This window comes from Vulpes vulpes, chromosome 4 (genome assembly GCF_048418805.1).
Source record: "Vulpes vulpes isolate BD-2025 chromosome 4, VulVul3, whole genome shotgun sequence".
Lineage (NCBI taxonomy): Eukaryota > Metazoa > Chordata > Mammalia > Carnivora > Canidae > Vulpes > Vulpes vulpes.
Window position 1 is genome coordinate 98,125,583 of NC_132783.1, and position 16,260 is coordinate 98,141,842.

Below are 16,260 nucleotides of genomic sequence, written 5' to 3' on the forward strand. Positions count from 1 at the left end.
TATCCTGTGTTTCCTCATTAGGGTTTTCATCATACAAAATATTACCAGTTTTATAGTTTCCCCAAAATACAAGGCACAAAGAATATGCTTTTTTTCTTACTTGCACAGACATTATATATATATATATATTTATATATATACTTATATATACCATATTGAGCTCTGAAAATGAACTTCTAATATGGCACATGGGTGTGAATGCTGGGTTGTGCCATGTACAAGTGAGATTAATGGTTGTGGAAAATCAGAACAAAAGTAGTAACTCTAAAAACAATCTGACTGTTTAAAAAAATGCTTCCTCAATTTTTTTGTGTGGTTCAGAGCATAAACCTGCCACAATTTGGCATTTATTAATATCTTCGCTCCTCCCAAATGTTTTACTGTAACAGATTTTTGCAATCTGTATCTAAACATTTACTTAAATGTGAGTTTCAATTCTGATGCCAGTAGCAGTTTTAACTATGGTTTATGCTCTGAAAATGCAATAATCAAGTATTTTGGATCATGCTTCACTTATGCTACTTAGTTTTTAAAACAATGTAACCTAATTGTAAATGTTTACATAATGCTAAACTGACATGCAAAACAGAATGAAAATTTACAATGAATAACGTGACAAACACAGACATTTCTGACCAGTGGTCCAATGAGGCTGATTACACTTTTGATGTTGGTATCCTTAGTCCTACAAGGCCTCCAGTGGGATTGCCTTCTGCGGTCTTCTCTAACACTTGGTTAACAAATTCTGAGGTTTGCCCAGCAACTGGGAGACCTGAAGAAAAAGAAATAAGGCACACTTAGGCACAGAAATGGAGAGGGCTTAAAGAGAAGGTGAGGAGTAGGCAGATCTCGGAGTGGGGGGTGCGGGGGGGGGGGACGGACAGACCCCAGCTTGATACTGGTCCCAGCCAAGTGCTCAGCTGCTCGCTACTGCAACCCAGAAATTCATTCTAGCCCCACTAGATTAGAAAGGTCAAACCAAGAATGAAGAATGGTAAATCAATATTTTAAAAGGGGGCAGACGGTAAGTAGTAAAGTCCAAATAATAGTCCAAACCCAAACTCCACACTGTCACAACAAGCATTGTTCCCCAACTGACCATGTTTGCCCTGTTGTGTCAGTCTCTTCCAACTGCTCCAGCCTCTGTATGTCTCATGAGTGGGCTTTACCCACACAACTGAAAACACTGGCCTGAAGGATGTATTCAGTCATTTAAAAAAATTTTTTTCAGTCATTTTTATAACTACTGGAATAAATTTGTATTTCTTTTTCTTCATTTTAAAGAAAAATGAATGAATAAAGTTGGAAGAGAAGGGGGAAAAAGGTGGGAGACAGTTTAAGTATGTTGAGTTTTTCATTTTTATCTTCCTCATCTTCTACAGCTGAGGTCAAAAGATACTTTAAATCAGTATGTCAAATAACAGAGCTAGTATAAGCATGTTTTAAAAGTAATGACAAAAAAATGATTAAAATGAGATAGAAATAGAAAAAGATTTAGGCATGGCTCATAGGAAGAAGTCACAAGATACTGTAAAAAACAGAGAACTGACACTACCTCAACCATGTCATTAAACGTAGCATGACCTATAAAGAACTTATGAAACTCAACACCCAAGAAACAATCCAATCATGAAATGGGAAGAAGGCATGAACAGAAATTTCACAGAGAAAGACATAGACACAGCCAACAAGCACATAAGAAAATGCTCCGCAACACTTGCCACCAGAGAAATACAAATCAAAACCACAGTAAGATACCACCTCACACCAGTGAGAATGGCGAAAATGAACAAGACAGGAAACAACAAATGTTGGAGAGGATGCACTGTTGGTGGGAATGTGAACTGGTACAGCCACTCTGGAAAACTGTATGGAGGTTCCTCAAAGAGTTAAAAATAAAGCTACCCTATGACCCAGCAATTGCACTACTGGGTATTTACCCCAAGATTCAGATGCAGTGAAATGCTGGGGCACCTGCACCCCAATGTTTATAGCAGCAATGTCCACAACAGCCAAACTGTGGAAGGAGCCTCGATGTCCTTCGACAGATAAATGGATAAAGATGTGGTCTATATATTCAATGGAATATTAGCCATCAGAAAGGACGAATACCCACCATCTGCTTCGACATGGATGGAACTGGAGGGTATTATGCTGAGTGAAGTCAGTCAGTCAGAGAAGGACAATCATCATATGGTTTCACTCACATGGGGAATATAAGAAATAGTGAAAAGGATTATAGGGGAAAGGAGGAAAAATGAGTGGGAAAAACTAGAGGGTGACAAAACATGAGAGACTCCTAACTCTGGGAAACTAACAAAGGGTAATGGAAGGGGAGGCAGGTGGGGGGGATGAGGTAACTGGGTGACGGGCACTGAGGAGGGTACTTGATGGGATGAGCACTGGGTGTTATACTATATGTTAGAAAACCGAACATACATACATAAATAAATAAACATAGCATGACCAATAGTGGGACAAACTGATATATGTACCTCTTGATTGATGGAATGAGGAGGATAATCACCCATGATTCTTGGCAAGAAAATTTAACTGTATTTAGTCAGGAGGAAACAAACAACTCCAGATGTTGGGAAATTTTACAAGATCAACTACCTGAATTTCTCATGGAAAAAAATATGCTGGGAGACTGATCTAGATTAAAGGAGACAAAAAGATATAAATAATGCAATGATCCTTAACATACAAACAAAGGCTATAAAGGACATTACTGAGACAACTGGAGAAGTTTAAATATGGACTCAATATAGATATTATAACAGTATTGAAGTACTTGAGTGTGATACTGGTATTATGCCTAAGAAAGAAAATATCCTTGTTCTTGAGAAATACGTGCTGAAATAGTTGGGGATGAAGGATTTGGTAGAAGTTACCTTCAAATAGGAATAAAAAATTTAGAGACAAAAATAAAGCAAATGTAGCAAAATATTAACAACTGGGAATTTAGTTTAATCATAAGCAGATGTTCATGTGCCATTTCTACTTTTCTTATAGAGCTGAAATTTTTAAAAAATATTATTTATTTATTCATTCATTCATTCATTCATTCATTCATTCATTCATTCATTTATTCATGAGAGACACACAGAGAGAGAAAGAGACGCAGAGACACCAACTCTTCTTGTATTTGTCCAAATATGAGAAGGTAGAGGGAGAAGCAGGCTCTATGCAGGGAGCCTGATGTGGGACTCAACCCCAGGTCTCCAGGATCACGCCCTGGGCTGAAGGCAGCGCTAAACTGCTGAGCCATCCAGGCTACCCTAGGACTGAAATCTTAAATGAAAAGTTAAGAGGAAAAAATGAAATATACATGTTATGCTATAGTTAAAATTTCATCTCACAAGACAAAAATACAGAGCTTATGAATTATCAGAGAAAACATATAAAACTGAAACTATAATAATGAATCAATTTTCATAAAGGAAAAAGCCATATGAACAAAGCCTAACAGATCTTTTGATGACAAAACTAAAATTAAATATGAATCAATAAATAAAAATGACCTAAGTTCACCTATTAAAGAAAGATTTCCAGTCTAATAAATAAAATCTAACTCTATGCTATGTGTAAAAATCTCAAAGTGAATTTGATGCTATACTTATCAAAATAAATTTTAACTTAAATATTTTTAAAGAGATGTATCTAATATAAAGTATTCAGAAAAACTGAAAATTAAAGGGTAGGCAAAGGTATACTAAGCAAATATAAATAATAATAAAGCTGCATTCATGATTGTAATATCAGACAGGATTGAATTCAGAGAAAAAGCTATGCTTCATAATGATAAAGATTATAATCTATAATGAAGATCTAGCAGTAAGGAATCCTATTCAAGCAAAACCACAGAAAATATGAGAAAAAACTGATACACATTAGCGAGGACCTTTCTCAATCTTAGAGTAAATGTACACCTACAAAAATAAAAAAGGAAAACAAGACCTAATTAAGATTACCTGATGGAACATAGTATGCAGTCTTAACACAAACAGAAAATATGTCTACTTTTCAAATGCCCAGAGAACAATTAGGTTGTAATAAACATAACAAATGTAAATAAATGTAATCATGTTAGATAACTAAAAAAGAAAAACTCTTAAATACATCGCAAAAAAGAGAAATTAATAACAAAACTAGAAAAATAATAATGTCGACCTTCTGGAAATTTTTAAGTATTTCTCAAGCAGTTTTTTTTTAAGATTTTATTTATTTATTCATAGAGACAGAGAGAGAGAGGCAGAGACACAGGCAGAGGGAGAAGCAGGCACCATACAGAGAGCCTGATGTGGGACTCGATCCCGGGTCTCCAGGATCACGCCCTGGGCTGCAGGCGGCGCTAAACCGCTGCGCTCACCAGGGCTGCCCCTTCTCAAGCAGTTTTTGCAGAGTAAATCAAACCAAAAATTCAGGGGCATCTGGGTGGCTCAGTCGGTTAAGTGTCTGCCTTTGCCTCAGGTCATGATCCCAGGGTCCTGGGATGGAGCCCTGTATTGGGCTCCCTGATCAGTGGGGTGGTCTGCTTCTCCTTCTCCCTCTGTCCCTCCCCCTGCTTGTGCTTTCTCGTTTTCTCTCAAATAAATAAAATCTTACTAAAAAACACCCCAAATTTCAAAGTATTCAGAAAACAAGTATGACATATCAAAATTTATGACATATAGCTCAAGCAGCTCTCAGGAGAAATTTCAAAAGTTTTTAATTATATTAATGAACAAGAAAGAATAGAAAAGAAGTGAATTAAGCATCTAACTGAAGAAATAAGAAGAATTGATGAATTCAAGAGCTGGTTCTTTTTTGAGGGGAGAAGCAGAACTACCTATAACTAACCAATTCAAGAAATGAAGGCAAACACACTAGACATAAAGAAATAAAAATGAAGCATTAGCCACCAATACAGAGGCTATTAAAAAACAAGACAATTTTTATAAATTTGAGGGCATGGAGGAAGTGGATAATTTTCTAGGAATATGTAAATTATCAAAACTGACTCCAGAACAGCTTGTAATCTAACATACAGAGAAAGTTTTCAAAGAGTTAATCACAAAAACATACTAGACCAGATAGTTTCAAAGCTTGTTCTACCAAATCTTTAAGAAAAAGAAACCCCGATTTATTTAAACTGCTCTAGGGAGGGACTCTAGAAAGACTGTTGTATGGCAGCACAGATTTTTAATCTCAATTCCCATTATAAAAACAGAGATTAGGGATCCCTGGGTGGCCCAGTGGTTTGGTGCCTGCCTTTGGCCCAGGGCGTGATCCTGGAGACCCGGGATCGAATCCCATATCGGGCTCCCGGTGCATGGAGCCTGCCTCTCCCTCTGCCTATGTCTCTGCCTCTCTCTCTCTCTCTCTCTCTCTCTCTCTCTGTGACTATCATAAATAAATAAATTTAAAAAAAAAAAGATTTTCAGTAGGACCTCAGGAGTGAAAAAAATAGTACTAATTTAAAAATAAATAAATAAATAAAAACAAAGATTAACTAGAAAACCCATAAACCCATGAAAAATATAACAAGTGACAATGTATCTTCAAAACCCCCAAAATTCAAAAGGGTGGAAACAAACTACCAAAAGCTACAAGACCTGTATGGTATTAACTTTACCAATACTTGTGCAGGATGAGTCAAGGGGATTAATGGGCCTGAGAACAAAAGAGTCTAAAATAGCCAACAAGTTACTCACTGGAAGCCACAGGAGACCAATATGAGAACAGCTGAAGCTGTGAGAGATTTGTCCAAATGAATAGGGAGTACAAAAAGTGAGTACAAGGTGAGTGTGAGAAGCCCCCAGGAAAAAAAAAAAAAGCCCACAGAAAGATGTTGAGGGGCTTGAGCAGTCTAGCTCTGTGAACTAAAAACTGACTAAATAGGACTCCCTTGTAGGACATGAACCAGGACTGGCAAGAATCAAAATTGGGCAAGACAGGCACAATACATATGAAAGAAAGAAATGGTCCAGATAAAAAGGAAGAGGAGCACAAAACAAGAAATTTCAGAAAACAGGCTGCCCTGTGCACCTGCCCAGCCACAAGTTGTTCTTCTTGCCCTCGCTGGACTGTGGGCTAGTGACATACAAGTGTACCAAAGAAATTCCCTCTCATCTTTTGCTTTTGAACATCTTTTGCTTTTGAACATCACTGCTACCTCCAATAAAGGCACTTGCCCACAAGTTCTTTTGGTTTTCTACCCACCTCCCCCAACCCCGCTGCCCCGTCTCCTCCCTACCTGCTTTGTTGAGCCCTCTCCCTTATTGCTCCCTCCATGTGGTTCCCCTGTGGCATGTGGTGACTTTGTTTTTCTAGGGTAAACTTTCTTCCTGCTCCTCTCCTGTGTCCCCTTCTTAGGATGGACTGAATCACCATCTCATAAATGAAAGCAAAGCATAGCTTTATATTAACTAAAAACAAAGGACTCTGTAAAGTTTGAAGTTAGAAAAGCTATCCTGTAGTAAACTTTTCAAAGTTTAGAAGAAAGAGTTTTATGTGTATCAAGGTAAAAGAAATCCCCAAAAAAGTTACTTTAAGAAAAAAGAGAAGAAGATTGCTACAAACAATGAAAGTGTGCCTGAAAGATATATGCAAAAATGACCATATCATACGATTATTATCCCAAATAGTCACAATCCACTATTATTTCAAAATGAACTCAATGATTTTCAAAATGAACTAAAAGACATTAAAGAACATGTTACATGAAAGAACTACAATAATCAGAAATAGAAAAACTCAGAAAAGAATGGGAAGAAAAATTTAATTCCTGAAGTTAAGACAAAACTAAAAGAACAAGGTAGCCTACAGAACAGGAGAAGGTATTTCCAAATGTCTTATCAGATAAAGGGCTAGTCTCCAAAATCTATAAAAAACTTATCAAACTCAAAGCACCCCCCCCCCAAATAATCCAGTCAAGAAATAGGCAGAAGACATGAACAAACATTTTTCCAAGAAGATACACAAATGGCCAACAGACACATGAAAAAATGCTCAACATCAATCAGCATCAGGGAAATACAAATCAAAACCACAATGAGATACCACCTGATACTGGCCAGAATGGCTAAAATGAACAACTCAAGAAACAACAGATGTTGACGAGGATGCGCAGAAAGGGGAACCCTGCTGGTGGAAATGCAAAATGGTGCAGCCATTCTGAAAAAAAAGATGGAGGTTCCTCAAAAAGTTAAAAATAGAGTTACACTATGACCCAGCAATTGCGCTACTAGGTATTTACCTAAAGGATATACACATAGTGATTCAAAGGGGCACACACACCCTAATGTTTATAGTAGCAATGTCCACAATAGCCAAACTATAGAAAAAGCCCAGGTGTCCACCAACAGATGAATGGATAAAGAAGATGTGGTATATACAACCAATGAAATATTACTCAGCCATCAAAAAGAAATGAAATCTTGCCATTTTGCAACAATGCAGATGGAACTAGAGGCTATTATGCTAAGCGAAGTCAGTCAGTCACAGTAAGACAAATACCATATGATTTCATTCATATGTGGAATTTAAGAAACAAACGAACATAGGGGAAGGGAAGGAAAAAAGATGAAAATAGAGAGGGAGGCAAACCATTAGGGACGAACTCTAGGAAATAAACTGAGGGTTGTTGGAGAGGAGGCAGGTGAGGGGAAGGGATAATTGGACGATAGGCATTAAAAGGGGGGGGGGCACATGATCCATCAGCTGCATCACTAAATTCTATCCCTGAAACTAATAATACAGTATATGTTAACTAAATAGAATTTAAATAAAGCATTTTATTTATTTTTTAAGAGATTTTATTTATTTGAGAGAAAGAAAGAGAGCATGACCATGAGCAGGAAGGGGGCAGAGAGAGAGGGAGCATCAAGCAGGGAGCCTGATGTGGGGCTTGATCCCTAGGCACTGAGATCATGACCTGAGTCAAAGGCAGAGCTTAACTCACTGAGCCACTCAAGTACCCAATAAATAATTAAAAAAAAAAAGACAAAACTAAAAATACAAGAGCAGCAAATAAACACAATTATGCTTTTAAGAGAAACAGAAGTGCAAAGGAGAAAGATTTTTAAAATAAAAAATAGACAAAATAATTGATCAAAAGTGAATATACCTCAGAAAATACTAAAGATAGGCAAAAGAAGATCCAACCCACAAATATTAAGTCATCAAAAAACAAAACAAAAACACAAATCACAAAACACAAAAACAAAAACAAAGCAAGGGGGCCCTGAGTGAATCAATCAGTTAAGTGTCCAATTCTTGACTTCAGCTCAGGTCTTGAAAGGCTCTGCACTGGGTACCACACCCAGCTTAAAAAAACAACAACAACAACAAAAAACCAAAGCACAGAAACAGTTCAAATACTAAAAAGAGGGGGGGGAGGGGGAATTAAAAAAAAAAAACAAATACTAAAAAGATTTTAACTACATATTTAAAGAGCACAGTGCACACATGAAAACATCAACCTAAAATGACCAATTCCAAAACAAAGTCTAGTGAAATTACTGAGAATTAAAAGAAAAAGAAAAATCCTACTGACATCTTGGAAAAAGACCAAATAAGTTATCAGGAAAAAAAGTTATACAACTATTAGCGCCTTTTTTTTTTTTTTGCAACTATTCACTTTTTTATTTTTAAGATTTTATTTATTTACTCATGAGAGACACACAGAGAGAGAGAGAGAGGCAGAGAGACACAGGCAGAGAGAGAAGCAGGCTCCATGCAGGGAGCCTGACGTTGGACTCGATCCCAGGTCTCCAGGATTAGGCCCTGGGCTGAAGGCGGTGCTAAACCGCTGAGCCACACCCCAGCTGCCCAACTATTCACTTTTAAATAGCAACATTTTATGCCAAAAGAAAAAAAATAAAGAAACATATTTAAAATAAAGGAAATGTGAGTCAAGGATTTTGAGTCTGGTAAAACTGACTTTTTAGATATAAGGAGAATATTTACAAATTTATCAACATACAAAGTCTTTTTTTTGTTGTTGTTGTTGTTGTTTTTTTTTTTTCATACAAAGTCTTTAAATTTAAAACTGAAAAAGTAAAAAGAATCTTCACTTGTAGTGTTAAGTTCCTCCCTCTACCTAACAAAGGAACTGAAAATGATTTCAAAGAACATGAAAGACAGAAATGTGCTGAAATAATACATAAAATATTAAAACAGCAAAAATCCATTTGAAAAAAACATCAAGCAAATTTACCAGGACTTCCTATTTGGATACTGAATTAATTTATGCAGAGATATAAATTAACTGACTGCTTAGGAAAATATCGATATTTAGGATTTACTCTCTGCTAAGACTGTTCTTCACATAAATATAGTTTTGTTCAAAACAGACTTTTGACCTTTCATAGTGTTAATGTTTTATATAAATATACTGTCCTTAGTCCTGTTTCATTTTGTAATGTACTCTATTTTAATGTGTATTTAAAACTACTTTTGAAAAAGTAATTCTGTAAATATTAAAGTTGCACATTCATTTTACTATTCTGTAAGCTTACCTAGTCACTGTTTGTCATTTCTCAAAGCTTGCAAAAATAATTAACTACAGACTAGAAATAATCACTGAAATACCATATCATTTGGAATGCTGAAATGGAAAAATTAAATTTATTTTGCTAGCCAATTATATCACAAATAATTATCAGTTAATACTGTGTTGTGAACATGCAACTTAAGCATTTGACTTAATCTTAACTGACTTTGTCCTGAACAAAATATTTAATTTTCTAAAATACGAATGATGGATTACAGGAACAAAGTAGAAATAAAACTCTTTTTAAAAAAATTTATTTTATTTTATTTTTTTAAAGATTTATTTACTTGTTCATGATAGACATAGAGAGAGAGAGAGAGGCAGAGACACAGGTAGAGGGAGAAGCAGGCTCCATGCCGGGAGCCTGACACGGGACTCGATCCCGGGACTCCAGGATCACGCCCTGAGCCAAAGGCAGGCGCTAAACCGCTGAGCCACCCAGGGATCCCCTAAAACTCTTTTTAAAAAATTTTAAATGGTTAAGATATAATATGGTAACACTGACTACTAATACTGAGTACTGAGAATTTATATGCTCAGCAGGGTGCTAAGTGCTTTATATGCACTCTTCTCATTTAATCCACCCAATTGTCCCTATTTTACAGATGAATAAAAGTAGGTTGACGGAAATGAAGTCACTTCCCTAGGGTCCTCATGCAGTAAGTGGCAGGGCCAGGAGTTAAATCTAGAACTGATTTCAAATACTCTGATTTTAACTACTACAATAAACAAGCTTTTGCTTTTCGAAAACATGATTTTAATTTTTAGACCACTGCTATTGCTAAAGCCACAGAGAAATCTAGTCTTTTTTTTTGGTAAAAAGATAGGAACAAGGCATGCAGATCTAAGGTCCCTTAAAATAAAGAAAATGTTTCAAAGAGGAAGATAAATGCTCAAAACTGTCAAATGTTACAAAGAATGTCAAGAAAAAGAAATTCTCAAGTCAGCCTACTGGATGAAGCAAGCAGCACACCACATGTGAACTATTCAGGTCAAATACTACAGGGATGGGTGTCAGATGATAGGGCTAAGTCATGGTGTTTGGGGGTAGTGTGAGCACTGGAACTCAAAGAACTTACTTCGATATCTGGTTTGGCCATTTATTGATTGTATGACTTATGGCAGGTTACTTTAGTACCTTGCCGCGTTTTCAATTCCTCATTTGTAAAGCCAGCATAATACATATCTCCCTTACAGAACTGTGAAAGTAGATGACTAACCAACCTTAACAGACAAGTCCTGGATCGTAGTTAAGTACCTGGTAAATACTAGCTGTTGATCCCTTCCCTAACACCCAAGGAATCCCTTCTGGGCCCTTGATCTCTCGTTTAAATCTTCTCCATTAGCCTTCAAACATGAATGTTGTCAAATTCATGAAACTGTTTTGTCAGGTTCTACATGCATTGCTAATTTAATGATCCCAACTTGTCCTTCAAAAACACTAGAATACTTCACACTTAGTATGAGCACAATGCTGACAAGAGAAACTAATAATTTCAAAGACCGTGAGAAACTTAACTAAGCGCATGGAAGCATTCAATGTGTACTGATTTTTTTTTTAAAGATTTTATTTATTCATTCAGAGAGAGCGCGAGAGAGGCAGAGACACAGGCAGAGGGAGAAGCAGGCCCCACGCAGGAAGCCCGATGTGGGACTCGATCCCGGGTCTCCAGGATCACACCCCAGGCTGCACTAAACCACTGCGCCACCGGGGCTGCCCCATGTACTGATTTTTAATTAATGAAAACACAATCATTTTGGTAGCTGTGAGAGGTATTTCTGTGTAAACAGAAATGAACTATTGCTCACTTCTATCTAAACATCTTGATTTCTGGGATCCCTGGGTGGCGCAGCGGTTTAGCGCCTGCCTTTGGCCCAGGGCGCGATCCTGGAGACCCGGGATCGAATCCCACGTCGGGCTCCCGGTGCATGGAGGCTGCTTCTCCCTCTGCCTTGTCTCTGCCTCTCATTCTCTCTCTCTCTTTCTCTGTGTGACTATCATAAATAAATAAAAAAATTAAAAAAAAATCTTGATTTCTTTACAGCAATTGCCACAATGTTATATTTTTTCCTGTTAATTCTTTGTTTCCATTTTTAGACTACAAGCTTCGTAAGAGTAGTAACCAAATCTCTATTATTCATCCCTGTGTCCCCAACACTTGGCACATAGCAGGCTTTGAAGAAACTTTGATGATTGACCTTTTAGTAAACTAGAAGTTAGAAAAAATATTTTAACAAAAATTAAAAAAAAAATCCAAGATATTTACAATTTTAAAAAATAGGAACAATTTATAGTGTTTGTTACTCTAAAATTCAGGTAAGTAACTAGATAATCATTAAAAAGTAAGCTCTAATTTTTTTTAAGTGACCTGATTGAATATACAGTCAGTATTCTGGGGAAAAATGAACTGGAATAAAATTCTCAAGTAACCTAAGTTTGCCACTCTACACAATGACTACATAAAACCCATTTTTTTGTTTTGTTTTGTTTTAAAGATTTTATTTATTCATGACACAGAGAGAGAGAGAGAGGCAGAGACAAAGGCAGAGAGAGAAGCAGGCTCCATGTAGGGTGCCTGAGGCAGGACTTGATCCCAGGACTCCAGGGTCACACTTTGGGCAGAAGGCAGGCGCACTCAATCACTGAGCCACCCAGGTATCCCAAGAACCCGTTTTTAAAAGACAGTCCTAGAATAAATATTGCTAAACAAAGAATATATAAAACAGCTGAGCCAATTTTATGATGCTTCAGGGTTTTCATGGATTGCACTATGCTGCAATGTCCTTGGGATGCTACTCATCTGTAAGGTGATTTGCTTCTATGGCAGCTAAGCTCTTGCACCTCTAGAGTTCTCAAGTCTATATTAGCTACCTCTCCTTTCTCTGCCAGGTATTGCTCTGCCTGACTTCTGGATGTCTGCCTCTCTGTTCCTCTTCACGGTATATAATCCGTTCAGGGTAAAAACAGATAATTAAGTTTGCTAAAATCCCACGAAATGTATTACTGAGTAAAACATACAGGTAGAAACCTCTACCAAAGTATAAATTGCAGGCTTGAGAGCTCAGGGATCTTTATTTTTCCCATAAAAGGTTAAAGTTGCTGGAAGTTCACCTTTCCTAAGTGTTAAAATAGTTCAATGATTAAGTCTAAATAACAAATTGTGGTAACCAGCAGTACATATTTATAAATGAAAAACCTGAAAAGAAAACAACTTGTAAAGAAGAGTAACTACGATAAGAACATTTGAGTTTTTCCTTAAAAGAATGTTTAATATCTCCTTAAATCATGTATCTTATGCTACATCTTATTGTTATGAATTTAATATTATTCTTACCAAGAGTATCTTTAATGAGTATTTCAAGCTTCTGCCCCATGTTGGGTCCTCTCTCCTCTCTTGGATTCTGTACTCGGTTTACAATCTCTTGCTTGATGGAGTTGATTACAAACAACAAATTATCTGTAAGACAGAACAAGACACTTGGGACATGTCACTTTAACATGGAAGAATTTGCTTTTTATTGTGTAATTACAGTTATTCAGTTAAAAATGGTGAATTTGTAAGAAAATATTAAGTAGTGATGGTTATGTTTTTTTTAATTTAAATTCAGTTAGTCAACATATAGTAGTACATCATTAGTTTCAGATGTAGAGCTCAGTTACAAGCTTTTTTATACAAAGAAACTAATTTCAAATGATGTGCCACTTTTGATAACATATTGTAGACATGTATCAATGTCTACTATCCTGTAAGCAACTTGACTTATTTGTCTTTATGGCTTTAAGAGCTATAATACCTGTATATTGAATCATAGGATCTTAATAAATGTTTATTAAATAAATCAAATGAAGTCCTTCAAGTCCTCCAAAGACAAAACTTTAAAAACAAATATCCCTAAGCTTAAGAAGAGAGTTAATCAAAAGTAAATAGGAGGTAAATAATAAAAAGCAGAAAACAATAAAACACCAGAAACATACAACAGAGAAAGTTAACAATGCCAAAAGTGGTTCCTTAAAAAGGCTAACAAAATTGATAATCTACTCCCATCCCCATCCTCAGCTAAAGAGATCAGTCACCTGTATCTGGAATGAGAAAGGGGGTTATCACTTAAGAATCTAGAGCCATTGGAAGGATAATAAGAAAATGCTATGCCAACAGATTCAACCACTTGGTAAAAATGGTCATATTTCTTGAAAATGTAACTTAACAAAATTGACACTAGAAGAAATGAAAAATCTGAATAGCGTATTTGGAGTAAAGGAATTAATTTATTCAAAAATACTCCCAAAGGAAAACCCAAAAGGTTTCAATGGAAAATTTTATCAAATATACAATGAAGAAATAAAATTGATCTTATTAAACTTTTCAAAAAAGAGGAAGATAGATCATGGCCCAATTCACTCAATAAGGCCAAAATAGCCTGAATATCAAAACCTGGCAAAGATATTACAAAAAAAAAAAAAAAAAAAATCACAGACCACTTCTGAATACAGGCACACAAAACCTTAACAAAATATTTGCAACAGAATCCAACTTAAAGTTTTAAAACACAACCTTAGTTTTATTTATTTTTTTTTTCTAAATTTTTTTTTTTTCAATTTTTTATTTATTTATGATAGTCACAGAGAGAGAGAGAGAGAGAGAGGCAGAGACACAGGCAGAGGGAGAAGCAGGCTCCATGCACCGGCAGCCCGACGTGGGATTCGATCCCGGGTCTCCAGGATCGCGCCCTGGGCCAAAGGCAGGCGCCAAACCGCTGCGCCACCCAGGGATCCCCACAACCTTAGTTTTAAAACACAACCTTACAGAATATTTGTAATAGACTCTAATATAAAAAAGAAAATACATCACAACCAAGTAGAGTTTATTCTAAGAATGCAAGGTTGGCTTAAATTCAAAAGTCAATTAAAAAAAAAAAAAAACACAAAAGTCATTTAATGTAATTCACCATATTAAGAGATAAATATGTGATATATTATCAGAATAAAGGAGAACATGATTGCTCCAAAAGGTGCAAAAAAAGACCACATGATAATATTCAACACCCATTTATAAGAAATGAAACTAGGAAAAAAGAGAACTTTATTTAAAGTGATAGAAGGCATCTTATCTTACAAAAAAGCCTACCACCAACATCATACTTTAAGGTTAAAGGTTCCCTACTGAGATTGATTTATTTTTCTTGTCTTATTACAATACCTAGGACATTGAATACGCATGGTGATTGCCTTGTTTGCAAATGCATAAGTATCAGCAAAAAAGAAATAAAGGCAATCCTATTTGCAGATGATGATCGCTTATACAGAAAACCACAGGGCATCTACACACCTACCACCAGAACTAATAAACAAATTTAGCAAGATAATGAGATACAAGAATAATACACAAAAATATATTTTATATATTAGCAGCAAAGAGTTTAAAAATAAAATTTCAAAAATGATTCCATTTTTATAGAGCACCAAAAAATATAAAATACCTAGTAATAGATCTAACAAAAGATATTAAGCATTGTATACTGAAAACTATAAAACAAGGCACAGAGAAATTAAAGGAGACCTACAAATGGAAAGAGATACCAAGTTCATGGATTAAAAGACTCCATTTTATTAAGATGGTAATTCTCTCCAAATTGATCTACAGACTAAAAGCATTGGCAATCAAAATTTCAGTAAGCTTTTAATGTAAAAAGTGATACCAAAATTTACATGGTCATGTAAATAACCTAAAATAGCCAACATAACTTTGAAAAAACAAAGTTGTAGGGTTAGCAAGAACTTACACTTACCTGACTTAAGATTTACTATAAAACTACAGTAATCAAAATAATTTGCATTCACATAAAAATAGACAAATGATCAATGGGCCAGAATACAGAGTCCAGAAGCAGACTCCTACATATAGGGTCAACTGATTTGACAAAGGTGAGAAAACAACTGAACAGGAAAAGAAAGGCCTTTTTAATGAATGGTGTTTGGTCAACTGGATATTCTTACGGAAAAAAATGAACATCAACTATCACTCCACACCATAAATAAAAATTAACCTAAAATGGATCATAAACCTACATGCAAAACCTAAAACTATACAAATTCTAGGAGAAAGCATGCAGAAAAATATTTTGAAAGTGGCAAAGTTTTTCAGAACACTAAAAATATGAGATATAAAAGGAAAAACTGGCAAATTGGAGTTCATCAAAATTAAAAATTTTTGCTCTTTGGTAGCTCTTGGAGTTACTCTACTTTTCCATGACTTGGTTCATTTTCCAATTGGGGATGTCTTAGGGATGTCCCTTCTCGGTGTGGTCTATACTTATATTTACTTGGGCACTTGATTAGCAGAGTTGATTATGAATTTATTAACTCCTGTGTTTACAATTTGTTAATCCTTCTCCCTCTGCCAAGTAAATTCCATTTAAACATCTTAAGTGGTATAAATTGTTTAATCCTAAAATAAAGGGGTTAAAAAGGCAGGGTATTGTACTGTGCTTAATTCTACACAGTACAAAACATATAATGCAGAATAACTAAGAACTTCAGAATATAAATAAATAAACACAAAGGATAAGAATAACAAAGTAAATTTTTTGTAAAGTTTATTTCATTCTGAGATTATTCCTGTCTCAATTTTTTAATGCCAAAATATCCTTCCTTGTATGAAATTACTGTAGTTGTAGATGATGTAGTTCTTTTTAATGTCTTCACCTGGCAAAACATAAAGTTG

General features: G+C 35.6%; 1 protein-coding gene across 2 annotated transcripts in view; it reads right to left on the reverse strand.

Annotated features, from left to right (window-relative positions):
• Window positions 1–200: 200 nt before the first annotated feature.
• CREBRF (CREB3 regulatory factor) overlaps window positions 201–16,260 on the reverse strand; it is a 53,212-nt gene continuing 37,152 nt past the window's right edge. For both annotated transcript variants that reach the window (XM_026007023.2, XM_026007031.2), the window contains exons 8-9: window positions 12,874–12,996; window positions 201–772 (exon numbers count right to left, since the gene is read on the reverse strand). In XM_026007023.2, coding sequence (XP_025862808.1) covers window positions 657–772; window positions 12,874–12,996 — 239 coding nt within the window. In that variant the 3' untranslated portion in view covers window positions 201–656. The remainder of the gene's footprint in view (window positions 773–12,873; window positions 12,997–16,260) is intronic.